We start from the raw sequence: 27,340 nt of genomic DNA, 5'->3' as shown, positions 1-27,340 counted from the left end.
CGTTGTAATTTCTGGTTGCTGCAAGTATTCCTGCTCTGTCAATACATCTTGTGCATGGAAACATTTGACATTGTTCAACCTCCAGGCAACTTTACACTTTACAGTGCCATGTTTTATTAAATTAAAAAAAAAAATTTGAAAACAAGAACAGCACAAATCTGACGTCATCATAAATAAACCTACCAAGTTTCAAAGAGATCGTTCCAAAACATAATCTTAAGATATAAAAATAAGCGGATGAAGACGGACGTACAATAGTACTCCAGCCAATCACATCACCGAGAAAACACTGGAAAAGAATCATCAAAATGGCCAGTGGATCTGGGAATGGTTTTATTACTCGGAGGCTATGTCGTTGCCAGACATCGCTGAACATCCACTTTGCCAAAAGCTATTGGGATAAATGTGAAATAGGTTTTGAGTGTTGTTATATCATTAAAACAACAAGACCCTTTCGTCATACCCATAGAATCTTACTTCAAACTCAACGAAACCATTCTCATGTCAACGAAAAGTATAAACACAAGACCAGGCGTACTGGGCAAGTGTCTTCTGCTTATCAACATCTGTCATTCCAACCTCGGTAGATGAGATTAACTTCACCTTCTCAAGTCATAACAGAGTTAACAACAACGAAACCTTGAACAAGCACTTGACATATTTAACTTCTTATCGCACAAGGAAATGGAATATTTCCGGATGAGATTGCGGTGACGGTGATCAAAATACCGCCATACTAGTCAAAATACAGCACGAAAATCACGATGTCGTTAACGAACACATGAATGGACAGCCATCACTATACAGAAATCATCAAAGGTGCCAAATAAGGAAATGGACAGTTATACGTTTCTGCCAGGTGGGAAGCTGTACGCGTTGTTAGGCCATAATACGAAGAAAGATAACTCCTATATAAAATCTACTTTTCTCTCCCTCTAAATCGACTCAAAATTTGATTTATTTTTATGTCTTAGTATCTTTCGGTATAAAATTCCGAATGACATATTTTAAACTGTGCTAGAACGAATTACTCTTTCCAGCGGGTGACCCTGGTATCATGCATGGAGTGAAGTACAGTATAGTTACGTATTGCTGTTCAAATCGCCATACTTTTACATCTAAATATCAGGTTTAAACATCATGACCAATATCTGTACTCTTTGCAAATCCCTTGTCCCAAATACAAAAACCTTATTTCGTTAAGACTTTTCAATATAGTTTCTTTTTTACATTTTCCACTACAATGTCCTTATCAATACTTCAGACATATCCTTGACCCAATTCTTTTCCAGTTCACGAGTTTTAATCCAAGAAGACTTTTTCATAACTCAATATTGTTTGCATCACCTAGTTTTCCATTAAAAAAAATCCTTTCTTAGTTGCCTTTGGAGTGAATGTTCTTCATATTTCACATTGTTATGACTTGATCTAATCTAATTTCTTTTTTCTTTTCAATACAGAAAATTGTTTCAAGTTACTGAGAAAAATGTTAGGTGTTAACTATTTTTGATAAAGAGAGGAGGAAGAGAAGAGGGAGAGGAAGAGGGAGAGGAGGAGGAGGGAGAGAAGGTGAAGAGGGAGAGGAGGAGGAGGAGGGAGAGAAGGTGAAGAGGGAGAGGAGGAGGAGGGAGAGAAGGTGAAGAGGGAGAGGAGGAGGAAGAAAGGCGGAAGAGATACATCAAGTTTAAAATTTTGATGGGGGATATGTAGTTCTTTATGTTCATGTCAAAGTGGTATAATTTTGGATTCTTTCATAAAACTTTCTGAGAAGTTCTGGTAAAATTCACTAATCTTCATTGAATTAAACAAACCAGAACACTTTAGCTGTATTCAGATATTTATTTTAGCTATATACTGACACCTGGAATCAATGAGCAGTTTTAGGAAATAGAAACATCTTTGGATCTACTTGAGATTAGCAAACAATATAATCTACAGCACTAACTGGCTACATTGGAAGCCATTTTGAACAAAATATGAAGTATAAAATCCCAACACAAAATTTATCATCCTCAATAACAAAGGCTTCATATGAAATGACTAACATGCAAATAAGATATTACTGTACAACCCTCCAGAACGAAAAATATTTTCTTGCCAGGTTGAAAATGCCCAAGAATTCCTGAAAGCTAAAGTAAACATTATAAGACCAAATTCCAGGATTTTTTTTTCAATACTACCAACAAATGAATATTATATGTTTCTTCTATATACATTTTGTATACAGACACATTCATTACAAATACCTCAGAATATCACTGTATTATACCACGCTTCTTTAAATACGGACTACGATACAAGGGCTGGCATCTGTCACAGTAACCAATCAAAACCACGCTTCTTTAAATACGGACTACGATACAAGGGCTGGCATCTGTCACAATAACCAATCAAAACAATCCAGAGATCATTTGTTGGTTTATATCACTGTGTAGTATACCTAACGGTTCTTGCTTTCTGTTCTGTTGTCTTTTTTTTTAACTTATATTAACACATATTAAAAAGCAAGTCACCATCTAAATATTCCACCAAATGACAAGTTTATGTTCCATTTGATTACAATCATCACAATATCGTAGGTCCATGTTCATACTGCAAGTTTGTTAATTTCTTCCACTAATCGGTGGCCGTATTCTTTCCAGTTGATGGGGTTGGCATTCACACATATCGTCTTCAATCTGGTTTCATCCTAATGATAAGAAAATGAAATTAAATCATTCATTTAATTATATTGAAACGCAAGAGGCTGCATATACAAAATGTCTTCCTGTCATTTAGTTGGTGATATGGTTAACTGGACAAAAACCCTCCCCCCCCCCAATCAATACCCATTACATCTGACAGTGTACAATGAATGCAAAATTATATCATATCATAAGGTCATTTTGAACATTGTTGAAGGAGATCCTCACAAGCTATGAAAATGTTATGATTGTCTCCTTTCCACTCATGTATCATGGCAAGATAAAATAATGGACGATCTACAGTAACAGGGTATGTATTTTACTTGAGAAGCTTTCAGTAACAATAACTGAAAATGTATTTTACTTGAGAAGCCTTCAGTAACAATAACTGAAAATTTTCTAACATATAACTCAGAGATTGTGACAAATTTATTTCAGAAATTGGTAACTTACATTGTATGTTTCCATTTTTGCCCTTAGCTTAAATATGTAGGGCTTAAACATGGCATCTTGAAACACTTGATCAAAAGAAGCTTCATCCTGAAAATAGAAACATTTGATAAGCCAGATCATCTTCAGGGAGTAGCTCACAAAGCCTTATAGTTCTAGAAAGTGGTAATCATTCCCATCATGTCCATTATTGCACCATGCTCCTCCCACCCCAGGGGGTCACAACCTTAATCATTCCCATCATGTCCATTATTACACCATGCTCCTCCAACCCCAGAGGGACGCAACCTAACATCTATACAAGATTAATTCCCTTTCATTCAAAAATGCTTCAGACTCAATTTGGGCAATATCACATTCCTTCCTACAGGAGAAGTATTTTAATGAATTGACTCTATTTTCCCTATTTGGCCCCCCTACTCCTGCCTCAAGGCACAGAGGCCTAACGTTTATACCAGGGCTCCCACACTTTTCAACACGCAAAATTTAAGGCTTTTTCCAGGTCATGTCCTGTTTTTCAAAAGAATTTTCCTGGTTTATATCAAATTGTCAGTAAGGGCACACATTAAATATGAAACCATCTCAGACTTGGAAAAACAAAATTTAAAGACTGAATATTTATCAAGGTGGATGGAATATAGTACATATTATCATCATTCGTTATGTGTTATATTTTATGAGATCATTAGAGTGTGAAAGTCGGTTGGAGCTATTTCATTGTTCTTTTGAAAAACGGTGATCCAGGCAACCCATTTCGGATGTCATGAGGGGCTGAACGAGGAATTTTCAAATGTCAGACATGATGCAATAATTAAACTTAATTGTTCAGGGCTTAACCACACAGTTCTTAAGAAAATGGATACAAGCACAGATTGGGGTGATGGCTATCATTCTGATACTGAGGGAATCCACATGACCTGGAGAGTGATATATTGTTATAGTTATGTCTATCCCTGGAATAATCAAAACAGTACTATTTCCAATTTCTCTTCTGGATAGTTCTACCAGCAAGTACATGATTTACCAGATCTGTGTCAGTGCAGTGTTTGAATCATGCTTGAAGACCAGAAAGTACTTTTGCCATTTTCAAAAGATTTCCCCATTTTCATGGCAGCATTGAAACCCTGTTAGACAAGACTGATTCCCCTTTGCTCAAGAATGCTTCAAACCAAATTTGGGCAAAATCCATTTATTCCAACAATATGATTTTTCCTATTGTGCCTCACTCACCCCTCAGGCCCCAAGTGGGCTGAACCCATATTTATAAAAATAAATTTCCCTTCACCCAACGATGCTTCAGACCAAATTTGAACAAAATCCAATCATTCCTCCTGTGTTTATTGTCTGCCATATTTGTATGCCACAGAAGTGTTATATTTGTCCAATATAAATGACAAACCTGCATCTCTTTATGTAAGCACCTAAAATTTTGTGTGATACCTTGATTCTTAGACACTCACCGAGTCCTTCATGTCACCCAGTTCCTGAGCATTTTTCCCCAACAATAGCTCAGCAGATTCTTGGAAACATGTCACCCACTGGTTGTCAGAGAAGTCAGCAAGGTTGGCCTGGAATAAGATTAACATGAAGGTAGACATTCTTCACTCCATTAAACAGAAGGTTCTTCACTCCATTAAACAGTTATCAATGCCTAAATGTTTAGTTTTTCCAACAGAACATAATCATGTCTTAGCCTAGCATAAACAAATAAACCAGATTCATAGACCTCTTTTGTGTTCACATATCAGATGATTTGGCAATCTATGTGAACAGAGCTGTGTGAAAGCACATTTGGAGAGTCATTATCATGGTGGAGTACATGGTAGAAAAGAGCTGTTTTCACAGTCAAATCTCATTCCTATCTGGTGAAATGGTTTACTGGGAGTTGAAAAGCAGCTAGATTGTGAACAAGCCTTACTTACATATGACATTGCTTCTTCTGCATATAGGAGCAGAAGTTGAGTCCTATTATTGAAGTAAAAAAGTCAAGGACAAAGATGTGAAGCATGAGAGCATCCTAAACTTTTGTCTGATTATACGGAGGGCATATCACAAACCATACTAAACTATACTCAAAGAAACTATCTAGGAAAAAGAGTATAAGGCAAATGTATACACAAATCTTATCTATACAGATTGTCCTTAGTCAATCTTAAAGCAAGGACAAATGAGGAAATCCAATATTTGACCGTCATGAACTTACAGACAAAATCATCCTCCACTTGAAATTTGGGAATTCTCTGGAACATTTTTCACACCTGAACATGCCATTGCCTTGGTCAATCAGTTTTTTATTGCAGCTTTCTGTTGGACAGGCCTAAAAACAGAACAAATCTGAAGTCACATACAAACTTTGCTACAAGTTTTGAAACTTCCAGTTAAAATGATGATACTGTAGGATTGCCCTGATTCAAACATACATCTATAAGACCTATGGCAGTCATTACCCTTTGTAATATATTTCTGCATTGAAAAGTTCACATCATAAAAGTAACTTTACTTTGTATTAAATTCTATAAGAAGTAATAAAAAGGTTGCAAAGATTGGGATAAATATTGTATACATACAAATATCTAACACAAAATAAACTCCTACATTATTTCCACTGTATATAATCTAATTAATATTGTTTCCTTTTTTTTGCCATTCATTTGGCAGACAAGTTCGTTTTCACACCTTGTACATGCAGTTCTCCTTCCTGAGGAATATCACAGTTCCTTTAGAAGTGAAGTAGTCTGCCTTCTCCCCACCACCAATATTCTGAGACTTGACATCAGCAAATGTCATCCAATTAGTACCGCTTCCTGTGTATTTAATTAAACAGATATGAGCAAAAGGCTGCAGAAACAGATTTGTATATGGAATTTCACAACATAAGCTGGTGTATTATGTCTAACCATGGTTTTCACTACTGAGTTGACACCCTACTCCTTACTCAGATATCCTCTGCCAGGGAACACATTAAAGACATATCACCACAAGCTCTTTTACATGTACATATCTTTTGAAGTTGTCCATGTAAATCTAGATATGACTTAGAGATAGCCTGACAGTAATAAGAAAGCTAAATCAATTTGATCTACTTTAAAATTTATATATTAATCTCTATAAAAGCCAAAAAGACTTAAATGATAATAGAAAGATTTTAAGGATCAAACAAATAAGTTAAACAAGAATACAATAGGCTATAGGATCACACTTCCCTGAGGATTTTAATACCTTTTGTAATGCAGTCGAAATCAACAACTTATTGGTAATTCGTTAAATTTTGAAAATTATTTTATTGAAAATGGGAAAATGTTTTAATTTTGTTCACCTGATCCACTGCCACCTTCACCCCGGAAGCTCTGGAACTCCATTCCTTGTCCCTCTGAGTCAAACCAACTCCTCAGTTGAAAGGCAACCTTGAGGTCAGTGGGGTTCATTACCACCTGACTACTGGCTAATACAGATAATGACCTTCCTCCGAAGTCTGACAGACGTGCTCCCTTCACAGCCATGATTGGGTGACCATCACCACTAAATGTCACAGCCTGATACAGAAAATAATTTCATTTTAGAAAGCATGATACTAGATTTTCAAGTTGTTTTTCCCCCTATGGAATCTTTTCCCATGTACCTAAAAAGTTACTTGCCCTCACAATACATTTTTGAAGAAAGCATTTCAATGGATTTAATACTTCAGAACTTTTTCAAGTGATCCTGTCATAATATGATAGCTATGACAACATAATATGATAGCTATGGCAACATAATATGATAGCTATGACAACATAATATGATAGCTATGGCAACATAATATGATAGCTATGACAACATAATATGATAGCTATGGCAACATAATATGATAGCTATGACAACATAATATGATAGCTATGGCAACATAATATGATAGCTATGGCAACATAATATGATAGCTATGGCAACATAATATGAAAGCTATGACAACATAATATGATAGCTATGACAACATAATATGATAGCTATGGCAAAAGAATATAATGGCTATGGCAACATAAAAGTTACAGAAAATTACAATTCTTAATTGAGAGACAGGTAGCATCTGATAGACTTTCATCCTAGCATGCTGCAGAAAAAATGTTATGACCCATTGCCTCTAGACTGCTTAATAACTTAAAACCAATATTTGAACACTAACAAAGTTACGGAAATTCTTGGTAATTAATGATCCAACCAATAAGTGTTTAAGTGACCATCCAACTGATAACTATTTTACAACAGATTAATCAACAATAAACCTAGCTATGCCTTATTACCTTATCTGACATCAGTGTGGTTGTTTATAACAGTAAGTGTTTAAGTGACCATCCAACTGATAACTATTTTACAACAGATTAATCAACAATAAACCTAGCTATGCCTTATTATCAAATCTGACATATGTGTGGTTGTTTATAACAGAATAATTCATTGGATCAAACAATCTGAGGTATGAAGTACAATGTGATGACTTACATCATTTCCCCACAGTGTCAAGTTGACAGCCATGCCAGACTGGTCGACTATGGATATGTCCCTCTTTGTGATTTCCTTCTGACTCTGTCTCCCAGTCACTGTTCCTACCTCATTGCAGCTCTTTACTACTCCTATCACATCTACAGGTCCACAGAACAACACCAAAAGCATAGAATTCATGTTCTAACAAAGCACAATCACTTGTAGTATCAGATGTTTTATTAAAGTGTAGTTAGTCATTCTGACTTTCTAAATTGTTTGACAATTAAATCTCACATCAAAATCAGACAAAATAATGACTTCCTGTTCCAAGATTTCCCTACAATGAGTCATTGAATAACTTACCCACTAAGGAGTTAGCTGCTTTACTATCAAGTTCATTGAGAGCAACAAATTGAAATTTAATGCCAGGTAGATCTACTTCCTCTGTACAAGGCTCTATCACTGTGTCCTGATTAAAGGTCATCTCATAGTCATTCTGTACATTGCTGTACTGTTTATTGGCTGTCTTGAGTGTTCCTCTGCTCACATAGTAAACCTTCAATAGTAATTACGATTCATCATTAAAAGTCCTACCTACTCTTCACTGTTCGATGTGATATTATTTTATTAAACCTCTTCTCATATCATTATGGAAGTCATACCACAAACCCTCCCCAAACACCAGTAGATATATAATACTAGTAACAGTATTCAGTCATATGTAAATTAACAGGAACTTTGAGATTCATAACATTTACCAATACCTACTATTTTAAAACTTGCACATTTAAATTGAACTCATATCTAAATAAATTATCCAACAAACACTACATCTTGTTTGTGAAGACCATACCTTATTCATTTCCAGCATTTCATAGTATTTGTCTACAGCCTCATTGAAACCTGTTGCTCGTATTTCTCCAGACTCATCTGTGAAATTCACACTGAACAGCTTTCCCTCACCCCGTGAATTACTCCATGTCCGTATGCTACCTTTCTGTGTTATTCTCGCCCTGATTCTCCATCTACAAGTCACAGTAATCCAGTCTTAAACTTTTATAAAAAAAGAAACAAGTTAATATAGGATCCCGGATGTTTATACTGTTAAGTCAAACACCTTTACATACTTAACATTAATTCATCAAGACAAATGTCAAAATTAAAATAAAATTAACAAAAATTAATTTGATCAAATGAACAGTTTTGTACTTGTGTCCCTTACAAGAGTTCTTTTTATACAACAGAATAAATAAAATGTGCAATTTGTTTGCTTCTTCATAATGCATTTGAACAATTGTCTTCGTTACAATAAATATCCAAGTAATAAAAAAAAAGAAAGTTCTAAGAAATGTGCTTTACCTGTTCTGATAGGGTGTGAGGGATGAGATGGTGTGAACACGATTGCTGCCAGGTGTTGATGGTGTAGAAGACCCCTTCATACTGTAGTTACCTCCTTTGTTGGCGTTTCCTGCAGGGAATATCAGTCTGTTTTTAAACTTATTATGTAAAAGCCAATCATGAAGACAGTGCTTTATCTATATTTATCATTAGCATAATGTCACAATGTCTGTCAGCCAATATAGCATCAATTCTAAACAATTACTTTAGGACACTAGAGAATTATAACTACATTCCTATATCTTCTACTGCAATTCCTCAGCATTATTAACAGACAAATTTCCTAAATTCAGGTTACTTTTTGGTAGCCATACTGCCTGATAATTCTTTTTAATTTTTCCTGTAATATTGACTATGGATGATACCGTGAACCTTTTATTTGACAAGTAAGTGATATTGCTTCCAAAACTTAATGTTTCCTTCTCTGTTCATTGTATCACATCAATATCGTATCATAAAGTCAGTATCCTACTGTGTAGATACCAGACTTACTTATGTCAATATATATCTATTGATAGCTGGACAGCCTGGTTACTCGAATGCATTCCCTACTATTTCTGTGTAAAGTACCAGTGACTATATATGTTACATGGTTTTATACAGGATAATCATTCTTCTTTCAGTACCTTTGTATGGGTTTGCTGGTGGTGACTGCTTGATGGTGTTTGGCTTCTGATTCCCAATACCTGATGCACAAACAAAAATGTTTCATTAGGTTGTAAACATGGTCCAATGAAGATATGTTTTCTGCACAATACTTCTTGCTTGTACAGAAGTTTATGTTCAGCAGAATATACATGGACCACATAGGATACCATTATAAGAGTGATAACTTTGATACAAGTTTTACAAAACAAACTGTGATTAGGCGAAGATTGTGATGTCCTATTTCCAACCCTAGCACTGTGACATCATAGAAAGGTAAGTAGAGTGATTATTGCCAGTTTAGATCTGTATCATCCTAAAAATACTCCAGCAGTCACAAACAATTTTGCTCTCTGCACCCCTGGAACATGTCCGGACATAATCATCATAATTCCATAGTATAATAAGTGTTCAATGGATTTTCTATTTTAGTGAACATTTTCCTCCTTAAAGCATTCTTAAAATACTTATGAAAGCTATGATTCATTCCAGAGTTCTTTTCATCTGAATCATAAGTGCTATTAAAATTTTCTCCACAAATTTTTAAACAAAAACACGCAAGATTTGTGTCTTCTCGCAGATGAAAAAATTGTTCAAAGACCTCTGGTATTGTGACCCATCTATGTAAAAGATCAAAGCCAGAACTTGACCGATCACAACCAGACTTACCCTTGTAATTTTGACCGCCTGATTCCTGCTTGGGAATCTGGGGAGGAGGTTGTGCAGAGTCTGAAAAGACACAGAAATAAAAAACCCTTTAAAACCAAAGTTATAAAGAACAACAGTACCTATACATAGTACTTATGTAAAAAAAGCTTGACACATGATCCTCTGATATCTAAGCATTAGAGTCTTTCAGTATCATATAAAAGAAACAAGAGGCGCTTGTTGAGAAGAAGTCGTTTGTATATTTTAACATATTTGACCCCTGTGACCTTGAAAGTGGGTTGAGGTTATTCATTTGAATAAACTTGGTAGCCTTTCCTCCCAGCATGCTACAGACCCAATATCGGCACTCATAGACTTTTGCTTATTGAGATGAAGTCCTTTGTATATTTTAACATATTTGACCCCTGTGACCTTGAAAGTGGGCCAAGGTCATTCATTTGAACAAACTTTGTAGGGCTCCATGCCCGCATGCTATGGGCCAAGTATTAGCCCCCTAGGCCTTCTAGTATTTGAGAAGAAGTTATTTAAAGATTTTGACATATTTGACCCCTGCGACCTTGAAAGTTGTTCAAGGTCATTCATTTAAATAAACTTGGTAACCTTTCCTCCCAGCATGCTACAGACCCAATATCGGCACTCATAGACTTTTGCTTATTGAGATGAAGTCCTTTGTATATTTTAACATATTTGACCCCTGTGACCTTGAATGTAGGCCAAGGTCATTCATTTGAACAAACTTTGTAGGGCTCCATGCCAGCATGCTATGGGCCAAGTATTAGCCCCCTAGGCCTTCTAGTATTTGAGAAGAAGTTATTTAAAGATTTTGACATATTTGACCCCTGTGACCTTGAAAGTTGTTCAAGGTCATTCATTTAAACAAACTTGATAGCCCTTCATCCCAGCATGCCACAGGCACAATATCAGCAATCTGAGCCTTTTGGTTATTGAGAAGAAGTTGTTTAAATATTTTAACATATTTGACCCCTGTGACCTTGAAAGTGGGCCAAGGTCATTCATTTGAACAAACTTTGTAGGGCTCCATGCCAGCATGCTATGGGCCAAGTATTAGCCCCCTAGGCCTTCTAGTATTTGAGAAGAAGTTATTTAAAGATTTTGACATATTTGACCCCTGTGACCTTGAAAGTTGTTCAAGGTCATTCATTTGAAGAAACTTGGTAGCCTTTCCTCCCAGCATGCTACAGACCCAATATCGGCACTCATAGACTTTTGCTTATTGAGATGAAGTCCTTTGTATATTTTAACATATTTGACCCCTGTGACCTTGAAAGTGGGCCTAGGTCATTCATTTGAACAAACTTTGTAGGGCTCCATGCCAGCATGCTATGGGCCAAGTATTAGCCCCCTAGGCCTTCTAGTATTTGAGAAGAAGTTATTTAAAGATTTTGACATATTTGACCCCTGCGACCTTGAAAGTTGTTCAAGGTCATTCATTTAAATAAACTTGGTAGCCTTTCCTCCCAGCATGCTACAGACCCAATATCGGCACTCATAGACTTTTGCTTATTGAGATGAAGTCCTTTGTATATTTTAACATATTTGACCCCTGTGACCTTGAAAGTGGGCCAAGGTCATTCATTTGAACAAACATTGTAGGGCTCCATGCCAGCATGCTATGGGCCAAGTATTAGCCCCCTAGGCCTTCTAGTATTTGAGAAGAAGTTATTTAAAGATTTTGACATATTTGACCCCTGTGACCTTGAAAGTTGTTCAAGGTCATTCATTTAAACAAACTTGATAGCCCTTCATCCCAGCATGCCACAGGCACAATATCAGCAATCTGAGCCTTTTGGTTATTGAGAAGAAGTTGTTTAAAGATTTTAACATATTTGACCCCTGTGACCTTTAAAGTGGTTCAAGGTCATTCATTTGAACAAACTTGGTAGTCCTTCATCCCAGCATGTCACAGGCCCAATATCTACACTCTGAGCCTTTTGGTTAATGAGAAGAAGTTGTTTAAAGATTTTAACATATTTGACCCCTGTGACCTTTAAAGTGGGTCAAGGTCATTCATTTGAACAAACTTGGTAGTCCTTCATCCCAGCATGTCACAGGCCCAATATCTACACTCTGAGCCTTTTGGTTAATGAGAAGAAGTTGTTTAAAGATTTTAACATATTTGACCCCTGTGACCTTTAAAGTGGGTCAAGGTCATTCATTTGAACAAACTTGGTAGAGCTCCATGCCAGTATCCTCTGTGCCAAGTATTAGCCCCCTAGACCTTCTAGTATTTGAGAAGAAGTCGTTTGAATGAAAAGTTTACGGACGGCGCACGGCGCACGGCGGACGGCGCACGGCGCACGGCGGACGACGACGGACGAAGCATGATGACTATAGGTCATCGGACCCTTCGGGTCCAGATGACCTAAAAATATTCTTGGAGACCAATGCTTTACCTCTAGTGCTGTAGAAGATGACATCAGAGCTGGTAGTAGTTCTTCAAACTCACTCAAATAGGTCCTTGGGTTCCATGCTAGAATCTGACATTCAATAAAAACATAAAATAACTTCCAATGTCTTTTACAATCCATACTCTTGCATTTACTGTCATGCTGCTTAATATAATGATGCTTAATATCACCATATCATATTGGTATACAGTTACTAATCATGATATATGATGAAGGAAAAGACAAATATCAAGTAATACTACATTTATATATATCATGTTATACCACAAAGATAAAGATAATATTATAATGATATATATCATGTTATACCACAAAGATAAAGATAATATTATATTGATATATATCATGTTATACCACAAAGATAAAGATAATATTATATTGATATATATCACGTTATACCACAAAGATAAAGATAATATTATAATGATATATATCATGTTATACCACAAAGATAAAGATAATATTATATTGATATATATCATGTTATACCACAAAGATAAAGATAATATTATATTGATATATATCATGTTATACCACAAAGATAAATATCATACCAAATCGTATTAAATGACAATGATGATGATATACATATTATATATATATATCTATCACAACCAATCAATACTTTTTCTGTGAACTATGTTGAATATGACTCTCAACCAAACCTTAAAGATGTTGGGGAAGAAAGTGGTGAGGATTTGAGTGTTGTGACACAAAGCCTCTAGATTCTGTCGCAGGAACATGACCATGTCAAACATCAAAGCATTGTCCATGAAACTCTGAGAGAGCACTGTGTGAAAGATGAGCCTGTAGGCTTCCTGAGGGTCATGTAGCACTGCCTTACCTTTAACAAAAACACACCAGTTGGTAAGTTTTGTCAACAACTGTCCTCAAAAAATATGTTCCTGTATCCTTAATGTTTAATCTTTGTTACTTCACTTATACAAATTGCTCTTTTCAATTAAGCTGAGAGGGGTTTGTTTATGACCTCAATTCACACAAAAATGCAAATTTGAAAGGCAATTTATCTTTATAAGTTATAATTTCACAAGCGTTAATAACAAAAATGTGGAAAAAGCCTAGATTTCTAAATCATTTATTGAATAACTTTTAATAAGTCTTACAAAAATGAAATACACAAATAAAAAACTATAAGTACACTTACTATGGTTCATATAGAATTGTAAGATGGGTAGCAATAGGCGAGACTTGCCTAAGTCTTGGGAAAGTCTGTTGTATAGGTGACGCATTTCCTGGAATACCTTGGATATCTGACCCGTGTCAATCTTACAAACAAGGTCAAGGACATTCACTGTCTCAAGTAAACACTGAAATAAGGTCAAGGACAGTCAAAGTCTCAAGTACATGCTGAAATAAGGTCAAGGACATTCACATACTAAATCTGACAGTATAATAAAATCAAGGACATTCAAGTATTAAGTTTATAATCAAAAATCAATTATGTTAAAAATCTTGTTTGATAAAGTTTGAATATGTTGAAAGTCTGTGATGAAAGTATGATTGAAATCCAGTCTTTTTATAAATATGTTGAAAGTAGAGTTGATGATGAAGTCTAGTCCTTGTTTGAAGAATTAAAATTTTTGATATATGTATCTATTTATACAATACACATGTAAATTATATACTAAACATGTAAACAGTGTGGTAAGCATTTACAGTAACCAGGCCTTTACAATGCTAAAGTTCAGGTGAAGAGTTGTGCTAACTCAGGCAGACTCTCTTGATCTCTCTGTGTACTTAGATGTTAACCAAGAGGTCCAGAGGGCCTGTATCGCTCATATGAATCTTTATGACCAACAGTACTATATCTGTGCATATGTTCCACCTTAGATGCTTAAAGCAATATGACAAATTACTGCATATGGGTTCTGTCACTTAGTAGTCAGCCCCCTCACCTGTGCAATGTTGAATTGAGACTTTCTTACGCTGTTTCCATTTAAATATAACTGACAGCTTTCTTTTAAATCAAGGAAAGAAGATGGTCAAATAATATAGCAGAAAAACTCTTAGTTATAGCTGGACGGAACAGTGTGACATCACTGTGAAAGGTATTTATAATTTATTCAAAATTATGCCAAGAAAATTTCCAGCCAAATATATCCCTTTAATAAGTAATTGGAAGGTTCTACATATTTGTACACAAGCCTTTGTGAAACTTTTAACTGGCCAAATATGACAGCCTTTGGTCAATTAGAAGTTGTTAATGATTTTACCAAATTTAACCCCAGTGACCTTAAATATTTTCATGGGTCAAGCTATTTTTTCACACACTATGTGGGCATTATAAAGGGAACCTTTGGCCAACTATTATGATTTTAGGCCTTTTGGTTAAGCAGAAGTTGTTCAAAGGTTTAATGCATTAGACCATTGAGACCTTGAATATGGGTCAAGGTCATTTAATTTCTCAAATATTATTGGGCATCATTGAGAACCTATCCTAGATATTTGGTTAGTCAGAAAAAGATGTTTAAAGGTTTAAACACATTTGACCCCTGTGATCTTGAAGATTGGTAAAGGTCATTTCTTTTAGCAAACTTTGTAGGACACCAGAAGAGGAACATGGTAGCCTAATATAATGATTCTAGGCCTTCCGGTATTTGAGGAGAAGTTGCTTAAAGGTTTTAACACATTTGACCTCTGTGACCTTGAATATAGGTCAAGGTTATTTTTTTTTTTTGCAAACTTTGTTGGGCTTCATCAAAGGAACCTTCCAGCCAAATATAATGATTCTAGGCCTTCCAGTATTTTGAAAAAAGTCGTTTAAATGTTTTACCATATTTGACCTCTGTGACCTGGAATATGAGACAATGTCATTTCTATTCGCAAACTTTGTTCGACTTCATCAAAGGAACCTTCCAGCCATATATAATGATACTAGGCCTTCCAATATTTGGGGAAAGTCGTTTAAAGGTTTTAACACATTTGACCTCTGTGACCTTGAATATAGGTCAAGGTTATTTTTTTTTGCGAACTTTGTTCTGATTCATCACAAGAACCTTCCTGCCAAATATAATGATTCTAGGCCTTCCAGTAGTTTGGAAGAAGTCATTTAAAGGTTTTAACACATTTGACATCTTTGACCTTGAATATGGGTCAAGGTCATTTCTTTTTACAAACTTTGTTGGGCTCCATCAAAGGAACCTTCCAGCCAAATATAAGCTATATAGCCAAAGGGCCTTTACTTCTAATATACTGATTAGAAATATTTTTATTAGCTTTTCCAAATAAATCAATTACTTAAAGATAACATAATAATGGATCAAGATCCCATTGATTAGTTGTACAGAAGATTGGGCCCAAACAAGCTTTTTTTTTTATGTAGGTCAGAGGTCAAAACATAGATCAGAGTGACCTACTTTTGATATGCAACTTACAGTCTCACAAAGGTTAATCAATATCCCATGTTTAAAATGTATGATGTGAATATAAGTACTCTGTGATTTATGATGTGATGACCTACCATTATCATACAGCTGATTTTTATTTTGTCTGAAATTAAATAGATGTTCAAGTTTGTTTAACTTCATTAATGAGTACACAAACAATGTTACCCTTCAGTGATCTCTATGTATAAATAAAGATTATAAACAAACAATTGACATGGGACTACCTATCACTGTTCTTAACTGAGTATTGATTCCATTTGACCTTGACAGTATATTTTTGACTTTAAGAATACAAAATTTTACTTACAGCATTCTGTAAATCCTGGTCAGACTGAACTTTAGGTTCTGTAAGAGAAATGGTCTTTTACACTTTTTACTGTATATATACTCATACATACAAACCCCAGTGGTGACTTACTGGTAACCTGTTATTCACACTTCTTCTTGAGCTCTAAGTTAGCATAAAAAAATGACATTCAACAGAAAAATTTGCATTTACACTGAAAACTAAAAGTGTGATTTCTTGTTATGCTTATAGCACGAGTTGGCTTACTTCTGTCACACTGGTCAAGGATTCTGAAGCAGTAGTCAATGGACTTGTTGACCAGGACATCAAATACTCTGTGTGCTGGTGATGAAGTAGAGCTTACATGAGAGCGGTCACTCTCTGCAGCTGACGACGAGGCCTCCACAGTAAAACATTGGTGTAACCATTTATACAGTAAAGAAAAACTGTAGATATTCAGGAATTGGTCCTCTGTGTAATACTGACCTGTGGTATATATAAACAACGTCTCAACAGTTGTCATGGATATGATTGTGTTCATATCAACAAAGCAAAGAAAAAAACAGATTGGATTATGGGAAACCATTATTAAACAGATGTATAGTGTTGACTACTACCAATGAACAAGGAAAATTAAAATTTGTGAATATAAACAATGAAAAACCATTAAAATATTAAATTAAAAAAAAACAAATTGCAACCAGAACAATAATTTTAATAAATCTATTATGTTTAGAATTATAAATCATGTAAAATTCCAGTAATGTGGATTCTTGTTTTAAATATTTTAATATTTAGCACATTTCATCAGTTATATATAGTATTTCATTATATTTCAATCAAATAGTGATATTGGTGTCGCAAATTCATCAAATATACAGGTAAAAAATATAGGTAAAATATATAGGTAAAATATATAGGTAAAATGAAGTAGGTAAAATATATAGGTGAAATGAAGTAGGTATTTCATAAACTACCAATTCTTAATGATTTAACATAAATTTACCAATATTGAGAACAGTGAAGAAATTTCGGCTTGGTGTGCCATCAACCTCCGTTACCACACTGTTCTGGTCCTTCTTGAATATTTTCATTTTGTATGGGTTGGGGGCCTGTTGTAAACTGGCCAACATCATCCATTTTGAAATGCTTCTACTACAGTCTTTTATATTGCCTGCAAAACGAGGACACAGGAAGTCTATGACTGAGGTATAAGTATGGTCTACGAGTACAGCTAAAACTAATTTTTAGCATGGCAGATTTCAGCTACTTTCATATAACTTGTGGGATGATGCAGTTTAAATGTTGGATGACAAGGACAAGTAAGGATTGGGACAGGAGACTGATGTCATGCAAGGGCAGGGTCAGAGTGTAAGGTCTTGCAGTGTCTGTTCACAATTAATGGCTGACTAATGCTAGTCAGCAGAATTTCAGAATAAAACAAGGCAAATGTAAATGGATATTTCAGGAAAGAAAAACAAACATAAAGATACTTTTTTGTAATCGCAATCATCTCAATCAGCTCATGAAAGTAGCCAAAATATGTTAAATTATGGCTACTTTCAAAAAGACACAGGAAACACATTTTCTAATGCTGCTTATACACTGAGAAACACACATTCACCAATGCTTCTACATCGAGAAAAACACTTTCATCACTGCTTCTACATCGAGAAAAACACTTTCATCAATGCTTCTACATCGAGAAAAACACTTTCATCAATGCTTCTACATCGAGAAAAACACTTTCATCACTGCTTCTACATCGAGAAAAACACTTTCATCACTGCTTCTACATCGAGAAAAACACTTTCATCACTGCTTCTACATCGAGAAAAACACTTTCATCACTGCTTCTACATCGAGAAAAACACTTTCATCACTGCTTCTACACTGAGAAACACACATTCACCAATGCTTCTACATCGAGAAAAACACTTTCATCAATGCTTCTACATCGAGAAAAACACTTTCATCACTGCTTCTACATCGAGAAAAACACTTTCATCACTGCTTCTACACTGAGAAACACACATTCACCAATGCTTCTACATCGAGAAAAACACTTTCATCAATGCTTCTAAATCGAGAAAAACACTTTCATCACTGCTTCTACATCGAGAAAAACACTTTCATCACTGCTTCTACACTGAGAAAAACACTTTCACCAATGTTTCTACATCGAGAAAAACACTTTCATCACTGCTTCTACACTGAGAAAAACACTTTCATCACTGCTTCTAAACTGAGAAAAACACTTTCATCAATGCTTCTACATCGAGAAAAACACTTTCATCAATGCTTCTACATCGAGAAAAACACTTTCATCAATGCTTCTACATCGAGAAAAACACTTTCATCACTGCTTCTACACTGAGAAACACACTTTCATCACTGCTTCTACACTGAGAAACACACATTCACCAATGCTTCTACATCGAGAAAAACACTTTCATCACTGCTTCTACATCGAGAAAAACACTTTCATCACTGCTTCTACACTGAGAAAAACACTTTCATCACTGCTTCTACACTGAGAAAAACACTTTCATCACTGCTTCTACACTGAGAAAAACACTTTCATCACTGCTTCTACACTGAGAAACACACATTCACCAATGCTTCTACATCGAGAAAAACACTTTCATCACTGCTTCTACACTGAGAAAAACACTTTCATCACTGCTTCTACACTGAGAAACACACTTTCATCACTGCTTCTACACTGAGAAACACACTTTCATCACTGCTTCTACACTGAGAAACACACATTCACCAATGCTTCTACATCGAGAAAAACACTTTCATCACTGCTTCTACATCGAGAAAAACACTTTCATCACTGCTTCTACACTGAAACACACTTTCGTCACTGCTTCTACACTGAGAAACACACTTTCATCACTGCTTCTACACTGAGAAACACACTTTAATCACTACTTCTACACTGAGAAACACACTTTCATCACTGCTTCTACACTGAGAAACACACTTTCATCACTGCTTCTACACTGAGAAAAACACTTTCATCACTGCTTATATACCGAGAAACACACTTTCATCACTGCTTCTACACTGAGAAACACACTTTCATCACTGCTTCTACATCGAGAAAAACACTTTCATCAATGCTTCTACACTGAGACACACACATTAACCAATGCTTCTACATAGAGAAAAACACTTTCATCACTGCTTCTACATCGAGAAAAACACTTTCATCACTGCTTCTACACTGAGAAACACACTTTCATCACTGCTTCTACACTGAGAAAAACACTTTCATCACTGCTTCTACACTGAAAAACACACTCTCATCACTGCTTCTACACTGAGAAACACACTCTCATCACTGCTTCTACACTGAGAAACACACTCTCATCACTGCTTCTATACTGAGAAACATATCTGTATATCTGCCTTGAGAAACATATCTGTATATCTACCTCTACACTGAGAAACATATCTGTATATCTACCTCTACACTGAGAAACATATCTGTATATCTGCCTTGAGAAACATATCTGTATATCTTCTACACTGAGAAAAACATATCTGTATCATCACTGCATATCTACATCTGAGAAACATATCTATATCTGCCTCTACACTGAGAAACATATCTGTATCATCTGCCTCTACACTGAGAAACATATCTGCTTCTACACTGAGAAACATATCTGTATATCTGCCTCTACACTGAGAAACATATCTGTATATCTACCTCTACACTGAGAAACATATCTGTATATCTGCCTTGAGAAACATATCTGTATATCTACCTCTACACTGAGAAACATATCTGTATATCTGCCTTGAGAAACATATCTGTATATCTACCTCTACACTGAGAAACATATCTGTATATCTGCCTCTACACTGAGAAACATATCTGTATATCTGCCTCTACACTGAGAAACATATCTGTATATCTGCCTCTACACTGAGAAACATATACTGAGAAACATATCTGTCTATCTGCCTTGAGAAACATATCTGTATATCTGCCTACTACCTCTACTGAGAAACATATCTGTATATCTGCCTCTACACTGAGAAACATATCTGTATATCTGCCTTGATCTGCTTCTACACTGAGAAACATATCTGTATATCTGCCTCTACACTGAGAAACATATCTGTATATCTGCCTCTACACTGAGAAACATATCTGTATATCTGCCTCTACACTGAACATATCTGTATATCTGCCTCTACACTGAGAAACATATCTGTGTATCTGCCTCTACACTGAGAAACATATCTGTATATCTGCCTTGAGAAACATATCTGTATATCTACCTCTACACTGAGAAACTGCCTCTACACTGACATATCTGTATATCTGCCTCTACACTGAGAAACATATCTGAGAAACATATCTGTATATCTGCCTTGAGAAACATATCTGTATATCTGCCTTGAGAAACATATCTGTGTATCTGCCTCTACACTGAGAAACATATCGGTGTATCTGCCTTGAGAAACATATCTGTATATCTGCCTTGAGAAACATATCTGTGTATCTGCCTCTACACTGAGAAACATATCTGTATATCTGCCTTGAGAAACATATCTGTATATCTGCCTCTACACTGAGAAACATATCTGTATATCTGCCTCTACACTGAGAAACATATCTGTATATCTGCCTCTACACTGAGAAACATATCTGTATATCTACCTCTACACTGAGAAACATATCTGTGTATCTGCCTCTACACTGAGAAACATATCTGTATATCTAAATCTACAATGAGAAACATATGTGTATATCTGCCTCTACACTGAGAAACATATCTGTATATCTGCCTCTACACTGAGAAACATATCTGTATATCTGCCTCTACATATCTGTGTATCTGTATCTGTATATCTACCTCTACACTGAGAAACATATCTGTATATCTGCCTCTACACTGAGAAACATATCTGTATATCTGCCTCTACACTGAGAAACATATCTGTATATCTACCTCTACACTGAGAAACATATCTGTATATCTGCCTCTACACTGAGAAACATATCTGTATATCTGCCTCTACACTGAGAAACATATCTGTATATCTGCCTCTACACTGAGAAACATATCTGTATCTGCTCCTACACTGAGAAACATATCTGTATATCTGCCTCTACACTGAGAAACATATCTGTATATCTGCCTCTACACTGAGAAACATATCTGTATATCTGCCTCTACACTGAGAAACATATCTGTATATCTGCCTCTACACTGAGAAACATATCTGTATATCTGCCTAGAAACATATCTGTATATCTGCCTCTACACTGAGAAACATATCTGTATATCTGCCTCTACACTGAGAAACATATCTGTATATCTGCCTCTGACACTGAGAAACATATCTTTATATCTGCATCTACACTGAGAAACATATCTGTATATCTGCCTCTACACTGAGAAACATATCTGTATATCTGCCTCTACACTGAGAAACATATCTGTATATCTGCCTCTACACTGAGAAACATATCTGTATATCTGCCTCTACACTGAGAAACATATCTGTGTATCTGCCTCTACACTGAGAAACATATCTGTATATCTGCCTTGAGAAACATATCTGTGTATCTGCCTCTACACTGAGAAACATATCTGTGTATCTGCCTCTACACTGAGAAACATATCTGTATATCTGCCTTGAGAAACATATCTGTATATCTGCCTCTACACTGAGAAACATATCTGTATATCTGCCTCTACACTGAGAAACATATCTGTATATCTACCTCTACACTGAGAAACATATCTGTATATCTGCCTTGAGAAACATATCTGTATATCTGCCTCTACACTGAGAAACATATCTGTATATCTGCCTCTACACTGAGAAACATATCTGTATATCTGCCTCTACACTGAGAAACATATCTGTATATCTGCCTCTACACTGAGAAACATATCTGTATATCTGCCTCTACACTGAGAAACATATCTGTATATCTGCCTCTACACTGAGAAACATATCTGTATATCTGCCTCTACACTGAGAAACATATCTGTATATCTGCCTCTACACTGAGAAACATATCTGTATATCTGCCTCTACACTGAGAAACATATCTGTATATCTGCCTTGAGAAACATATCTGTATATCTGCCTTGAGAAACATATCTGTATATCTACCTCTACACTGAGAAACATATCTGTATATCTGCCTCTACACTGAGAAACATATCTGTATATCTGCCTCTACACTGAGAAACATATCTGTATATCTGCCTCTACACTGAGAAACATATCTGTATATCTGCCTCTACACTGAGAAACATATCTGTATATCTGCCTTGAGAAACATATCTGTATATCTGCCTCTACACTGAGAATCATATCTGTGTATCTGCCTCTACACTGAGAAACATATCTGTGTATCTGCCTCTACACTGAGAAACATATCTGTATATCTGCCTCTACACTGAGAAACATATCTGTATATCTGCCTCTACACTGAGAAACATAATTTTATCACTGCTCCTACATAGAAGAAAGACTTTATTTATAACTTCTTTGATAGAGGAAATGTTAATCTTTTGTCACTACTTCAACACAGAGGAAACAAATATCTAAATATGATCTTGTATATTATTTATCATGTCAGTCCACATAACATATCCATATTCTGCAGTAAAACTTGGGGCCAACTCATTATCTCTGACTCCAAATTCAAAGGCATGGGTGGGCTTATTATTGGACATTTAAAGGACATTTGGTAGTTGTTTATTCTACAGAACAAGAATATAAATACAACTGGACTTATTTCCAGGCATGGACATAGTGCCAAATTTATCTTGTACCTTCAGTTAGGAGAAGTCGATGCTGGAGAGACACTGCCACTAGGAAGGAGAATGTCTGTCTCTGTACGATGGGCTCCACATTCTCACCACACATCCACCTACAGGTAAGAACATAAATTGTAGATTATTACAAATCACAGGTTTTGATAGTTAAAGGTTTCATCCAATTTTACATCAGGTTTCATCAGGTAAGTTCAACATATGGAAGACATTTTATTAACACATCAACACCATTCATTATTTTACAGAAACATTTATTACTATAGACAATTTTACCACCAATAATGATTGGAAATGAAACTTGCATATGCCAGACAGACATACAGGTACATATATGTAATGCAGATTATCTTTATTCTGCGAATAATGATTCAGCCTCAACAAAAATCCTTTTACAACTATATATCAAGACATGAATGCTCATTTATAATAAAATGATGTATACATATTCAAAGTGTTTTACAATTTTTCACATTATATGTATACAAATTTCTGAAGCATCTCAAACAAAGATCTAACATCTCTTATTGGTAAATAAATTTATATTACCTGACAGCTTGTGGTATCAGTTTTTCAATGCATCTGTTTTTGTTTCCCTAAAATAAATCACACAAAAGAAATTAAGCAAAATTAAATCAGTGATGAATAAAACATTTTTCTTTACTGTCATAGTGTCGTGTTTCATTTCCTGAGATCATAATTGGTACTACACAATTACTTTGATCTAAAATCAATGAAGATGTACACTCACCTGGATTCGGTACACAGTAAATGAGTTGGCCACAGACTTAGGGTCAACACGCTCGTCCTCTGTGTAGAAATCTGCTCCAAGTTCCTCTCTATCCCTTGGTAACAGTTCTGTCATCATTTGTTCACACAATAAACATTCCTTGGTTTTTTCTCTGTCCATAGAACTCACCATGTTCACCATTGTTGCAATGAACTTTTTTGGTAAGCTGAGAAAAAATTAAAATTTAAAAAAATGATAAACAAATTATTTGTTTCTTTTTAAAATATTTTCACTCTTCATTTATTTCCTGTACAAAAATTTTGAAATCCAGAAGTTTCACTCACTCCTTGTTAAAACTATAGGCCTTGTATAAAGTTGATTGAGCTGACTACTGTGCATAATTTTCAAATCAATTTATGACAAGTGTGGTATTCTAAGTGTGTTTAAAACTTAACATTCCAGCAAATGAGAAGATGACCTATTACATCAATATGTATATAAAGAAATTGAATGATGAGTCCTAGAGTAATGTTGCTTATTTCTAAAACAATATCATTCTGCCAAGAAAAAAATTACCAGTCTTCATTAGTACAATTAGTATATCGCTACATACTGAGACAATGTACTGCAGTGTACTTCAAATATGTGGTACTTTAATAAGTGTAGTTTCACAGAAAACACAATACATGTACCCTAGTATAACTTTATTTTTTGAAAGGTTATCTTGAAAAAAAATCATAATTACTCATCAAGCTATATCATATGCATGTAAACTTTGCAGCACCCCATGAAATTATATTTCACATAGGAAAACAAAAAAATGCAACAGAAGTCATTATTTTTTCAATTTGCTACTAACTTTTGAAACCAGTGGCCTCTGATATACAAGACTAATTATCTACTGAAAGATCTCTATAGCTTTACCAGATGGAAGCAACTAGAAATTTACCAAGGTGACAATAGTGACAAAAACATGAGATAAAAATGTATGAACTATATATTCATGATTGCTTACCATGGCTCTGTCAGTGATACATGCAGGATAAGAAAAAGTTGTCGTAAAAGATTCAAGCTTTCTCCAGACTGCTCTGGAACATAGAGATTGTTGAGGATCCTTGAACAAATACTATCAATTTCTTCTTGAGTAGTGTCTCTAAAAGAAAGAACAAAAAGTAATACACTTATTAGCAAATTTAAGGAGGAAAATATTGGTATAACAAAAGAAAACACAATTACATGCACATATTGTATTCTGCAATTAAATCTCCATTTAGCACAAACAAGTCCTCTATGAACAGTGATGCCAACTTTTCCAAAGCATATTTCTCTGATAGTTACACTTAAAAAAATTGGTTCAATAATAAGATGCATAAAAGAATATACAAAGTTTCATAATAATTCATTAAGTAATATGATAAACATTTTTCATCAAACAGAATATAACAGAAAAACATGTATGTACACAAGTACATTTGTACATGCTCAAAGAGATAGATATGCTATTTCCAATGCAAACTTTCTTGCAATGTAGGTCAATAAATTCATGTTCAACTGTTTTCTTCAGGTTTTTTACATTCTTGGTCACTTGTATCTTATATATCATGTGCATTTAGGATTTTCACTTTCTTCAATATTCTTATTCAGTATTCTTCAATACCAGATACAAGTGGTTGTGATTTATTTGGGATTTTCACTTGAATTTTCAATACCAGATACAAATGCTTGTGATTAATCTAATCATCTTTCCAACAGAAATGAACTATATTGTGAAGTTTTTATTTCCCTAAATTTGTATCAAACCACTTTCTGTCTGCACAGTTAATATTATTACCAAATTATTAGTATTTCAAAAGATACCAATATTCATTTCATATGATGGGCTCTAGATCTGTTTTAATGCTGCCTCCTGGAGTCAAGTCCGTAGGTACTTGCCTTGTATGTCAATAAACACCAATTACATATATTATCATACAACATATGTAGGTGTATTGACAGATAAGGAAAGAACATGTGATAGAGACTACTTTGGGTACCAAAGGTGCCTTAGTAAAGCTCTATATCAGTAACGTGTGCACGACTACATTTGTTCAAGGCCTAGATCCCAGGGCTTGATCCATCAAAGAAAAATTCTTCTGGAAGTGAAAGGCATGGAGCATAGGTGCTCTACATTTTATCGCTAGCTAATGTTAATAAAAAATAACATGGCAGTATTTTTGCATTCCAGAAATTGCTCGACTTACTTTCGATTTCTACTAAACATAAAGATGATCTTACACAAATGAAGTTAGCATGAATTAAAATTTCACCATTCCTCCCACTACTAACGTATAAAATATATGCGAGTTCACAAAATGTCAACGCCACAATAACTGCATGACTGATCACTGACTGTAGTGCACCAAGTTTTCTTCATTTCTTGAAGCACTAACCAGTAAACCAAAATCTATTGGTGTTTTGTTTTCAACATTTTCAACCGAGACCGTCATTGTAACAATACAGTTTTGCTCTTTTTATTTGCACTGCCTGACTCATATTACATTCAAGAGTGCTGGAAACACCACTGGACTTGAGACGATGCACTGCATATCCAACACGTCTTAGATATCATTACTGAAGATTTTTTTCTCTTTTGAACACAGACTTTTTGAATCCTTTGTATGCAGGTGTGTCATAAAAAAATTGGCTTCGCAAAGGACAAATCAATACATCAACACTTTCTTCAGTTTGATGAAAGGTGTCGATCTAGGTTGAAGAAGAAGAAGTGTTGGTGCTCCACCGTCCTTAGCCTCTCATCTTCGTATCTATTGGGACCCACCCACTTTTTGGTGCAAGTGTATAAACGTATGATGCTTGAAATTCACAGAAAAACATCCAACAGAATAAAAGGTTACACGTAAATGATTCATTTGAAAGAATTGTCAAGCTTGCTGTGAGGGAGAAAACACCATTCTTACTTTGCTTGATGAAAAATATTATCAATCATCTGAATGATGGACGTCGCCATTTTGTTATCTACAAAAATCGAAACAGTTCCTGTCTTACGAGAAGCGAAACAAAATTTATTGTTTCGTTGATATCTATAAATCTGTCCGATTTTCTGACGTTCTAAGTAAAAACATATTTAATATAAATTATTTCCTTGCTATAGGTGTAACTTGTACAAATTCTTAACGGTAAATAATTATCGCAGTTTGCCATAGTTTTGAAATGTAAAATGTATTTACTATACACCGGAAATTGTCTGTGCGCAGACTCGTATCCATTGACAACTTTACGCTATCCCTGCCTCCATGAAGCAGATAAAAACAAAATTTGTGTAGTTGTTTAACGGGGTAAGTGCATTATTATTTGTCTTTTACACAT

The 27,340-nt window shown here is 35.1% G+C and overlaps 1 protein-coding gene across 1 annotated transcript; it reads right to left on the bottom strand.

The window, feature by feature from the left end:
- Positions 1 to 1,819: 1,819 nt before the first annotated feature.
- LOC132547719 (replication protein A 70 kDa DNA-binding subunit-like) lies at positions 1,820 to 26,981 on the bottom strand. Its single transcript, XM_060211523.1, has 23 exons — positions 26,932 to 26,981; positions 24,993 to 25,130; positions 23,999 to 24,203; positions 23,797 to 23,843; positions 23,248 to 23,345; positions 17,433 to 17,600; positions 16,694 to 16,912; positions 16,448 to 16,485; positions 13,899 to 14,061; positions 13,399 to 13,577; positions 12,688 to 12,802; positions 10,305 to 10,364; positions 9,617 to 9,676; positions 8,952 to 9,060; positions 8,446 to 8,617; positions 7,956 to 8,148; positions 7,611 to 7,750; positions 6,451 to 6,667; positions 5,811 to 5,938; positions 5,338 to 5,451; positions 4,595 to 4,702; positions 3,138 to 3,224; positions 1,820 to 2,689 (listed from the first exon to the last, which is right to left on the bottom strand). Exons 1-23 carry the CDS (start codon positions 26,979 to 26,981, stop codon positions 2,588 to 2,590), a joined length of 2,910 nt encoding a protein of 969 aa, XP_060067506.1. The 3' UTR covers positions 1,820 to 2,587.
- Positions 26,982 to 27,340: the final 359 nt, after the last annotated feature.

Source organism: Ylistrum balloti, unplaced genomic scaffold (assembly GCF_031769215.1).
Source record: "Ylistrum balloti isolate Yb309-2 unplaced genomic scaffold, AGI_CSIRO_Ybal_v1 Utg369972, whole genome shotgun sequence".
Lineage (NCBI taxonomy): Eukaryota > Metazoa > Mollusca > Bivalvia > Pectinida > Pectinidae > Ylistrum > Ylistrum balloti.
Note: the sequence above shows the minus strand (reverse complement) of the source record. Positions and strands in the feature narration are given on the sequence as shown.

Bases quoted from the DNA above. Each gene is read 5' to 3' on its own strand.
- LOC132547719 (XM_060211523.1), bottom strand. From the start codon at position 26,981: ATGGCGACGTCCATCATTCAGATGATTGATAATATTTTTCATCAAGCA. The intron at 17,601-23,247 runs GTACAAGATAAA...CTCGTTTTGCAG, and splicing joins TCGACTTCTCCTAACTGAAG to GCAATATAAAAGACTGTAGT. The intron at 12,803-13,398 runs GTTTGGTTGAGA...ATTGAATGTCAG, and splicing joins TCTTCCCCAACATCTTTAAG to ATTCTAGCATGGAACCCAAG.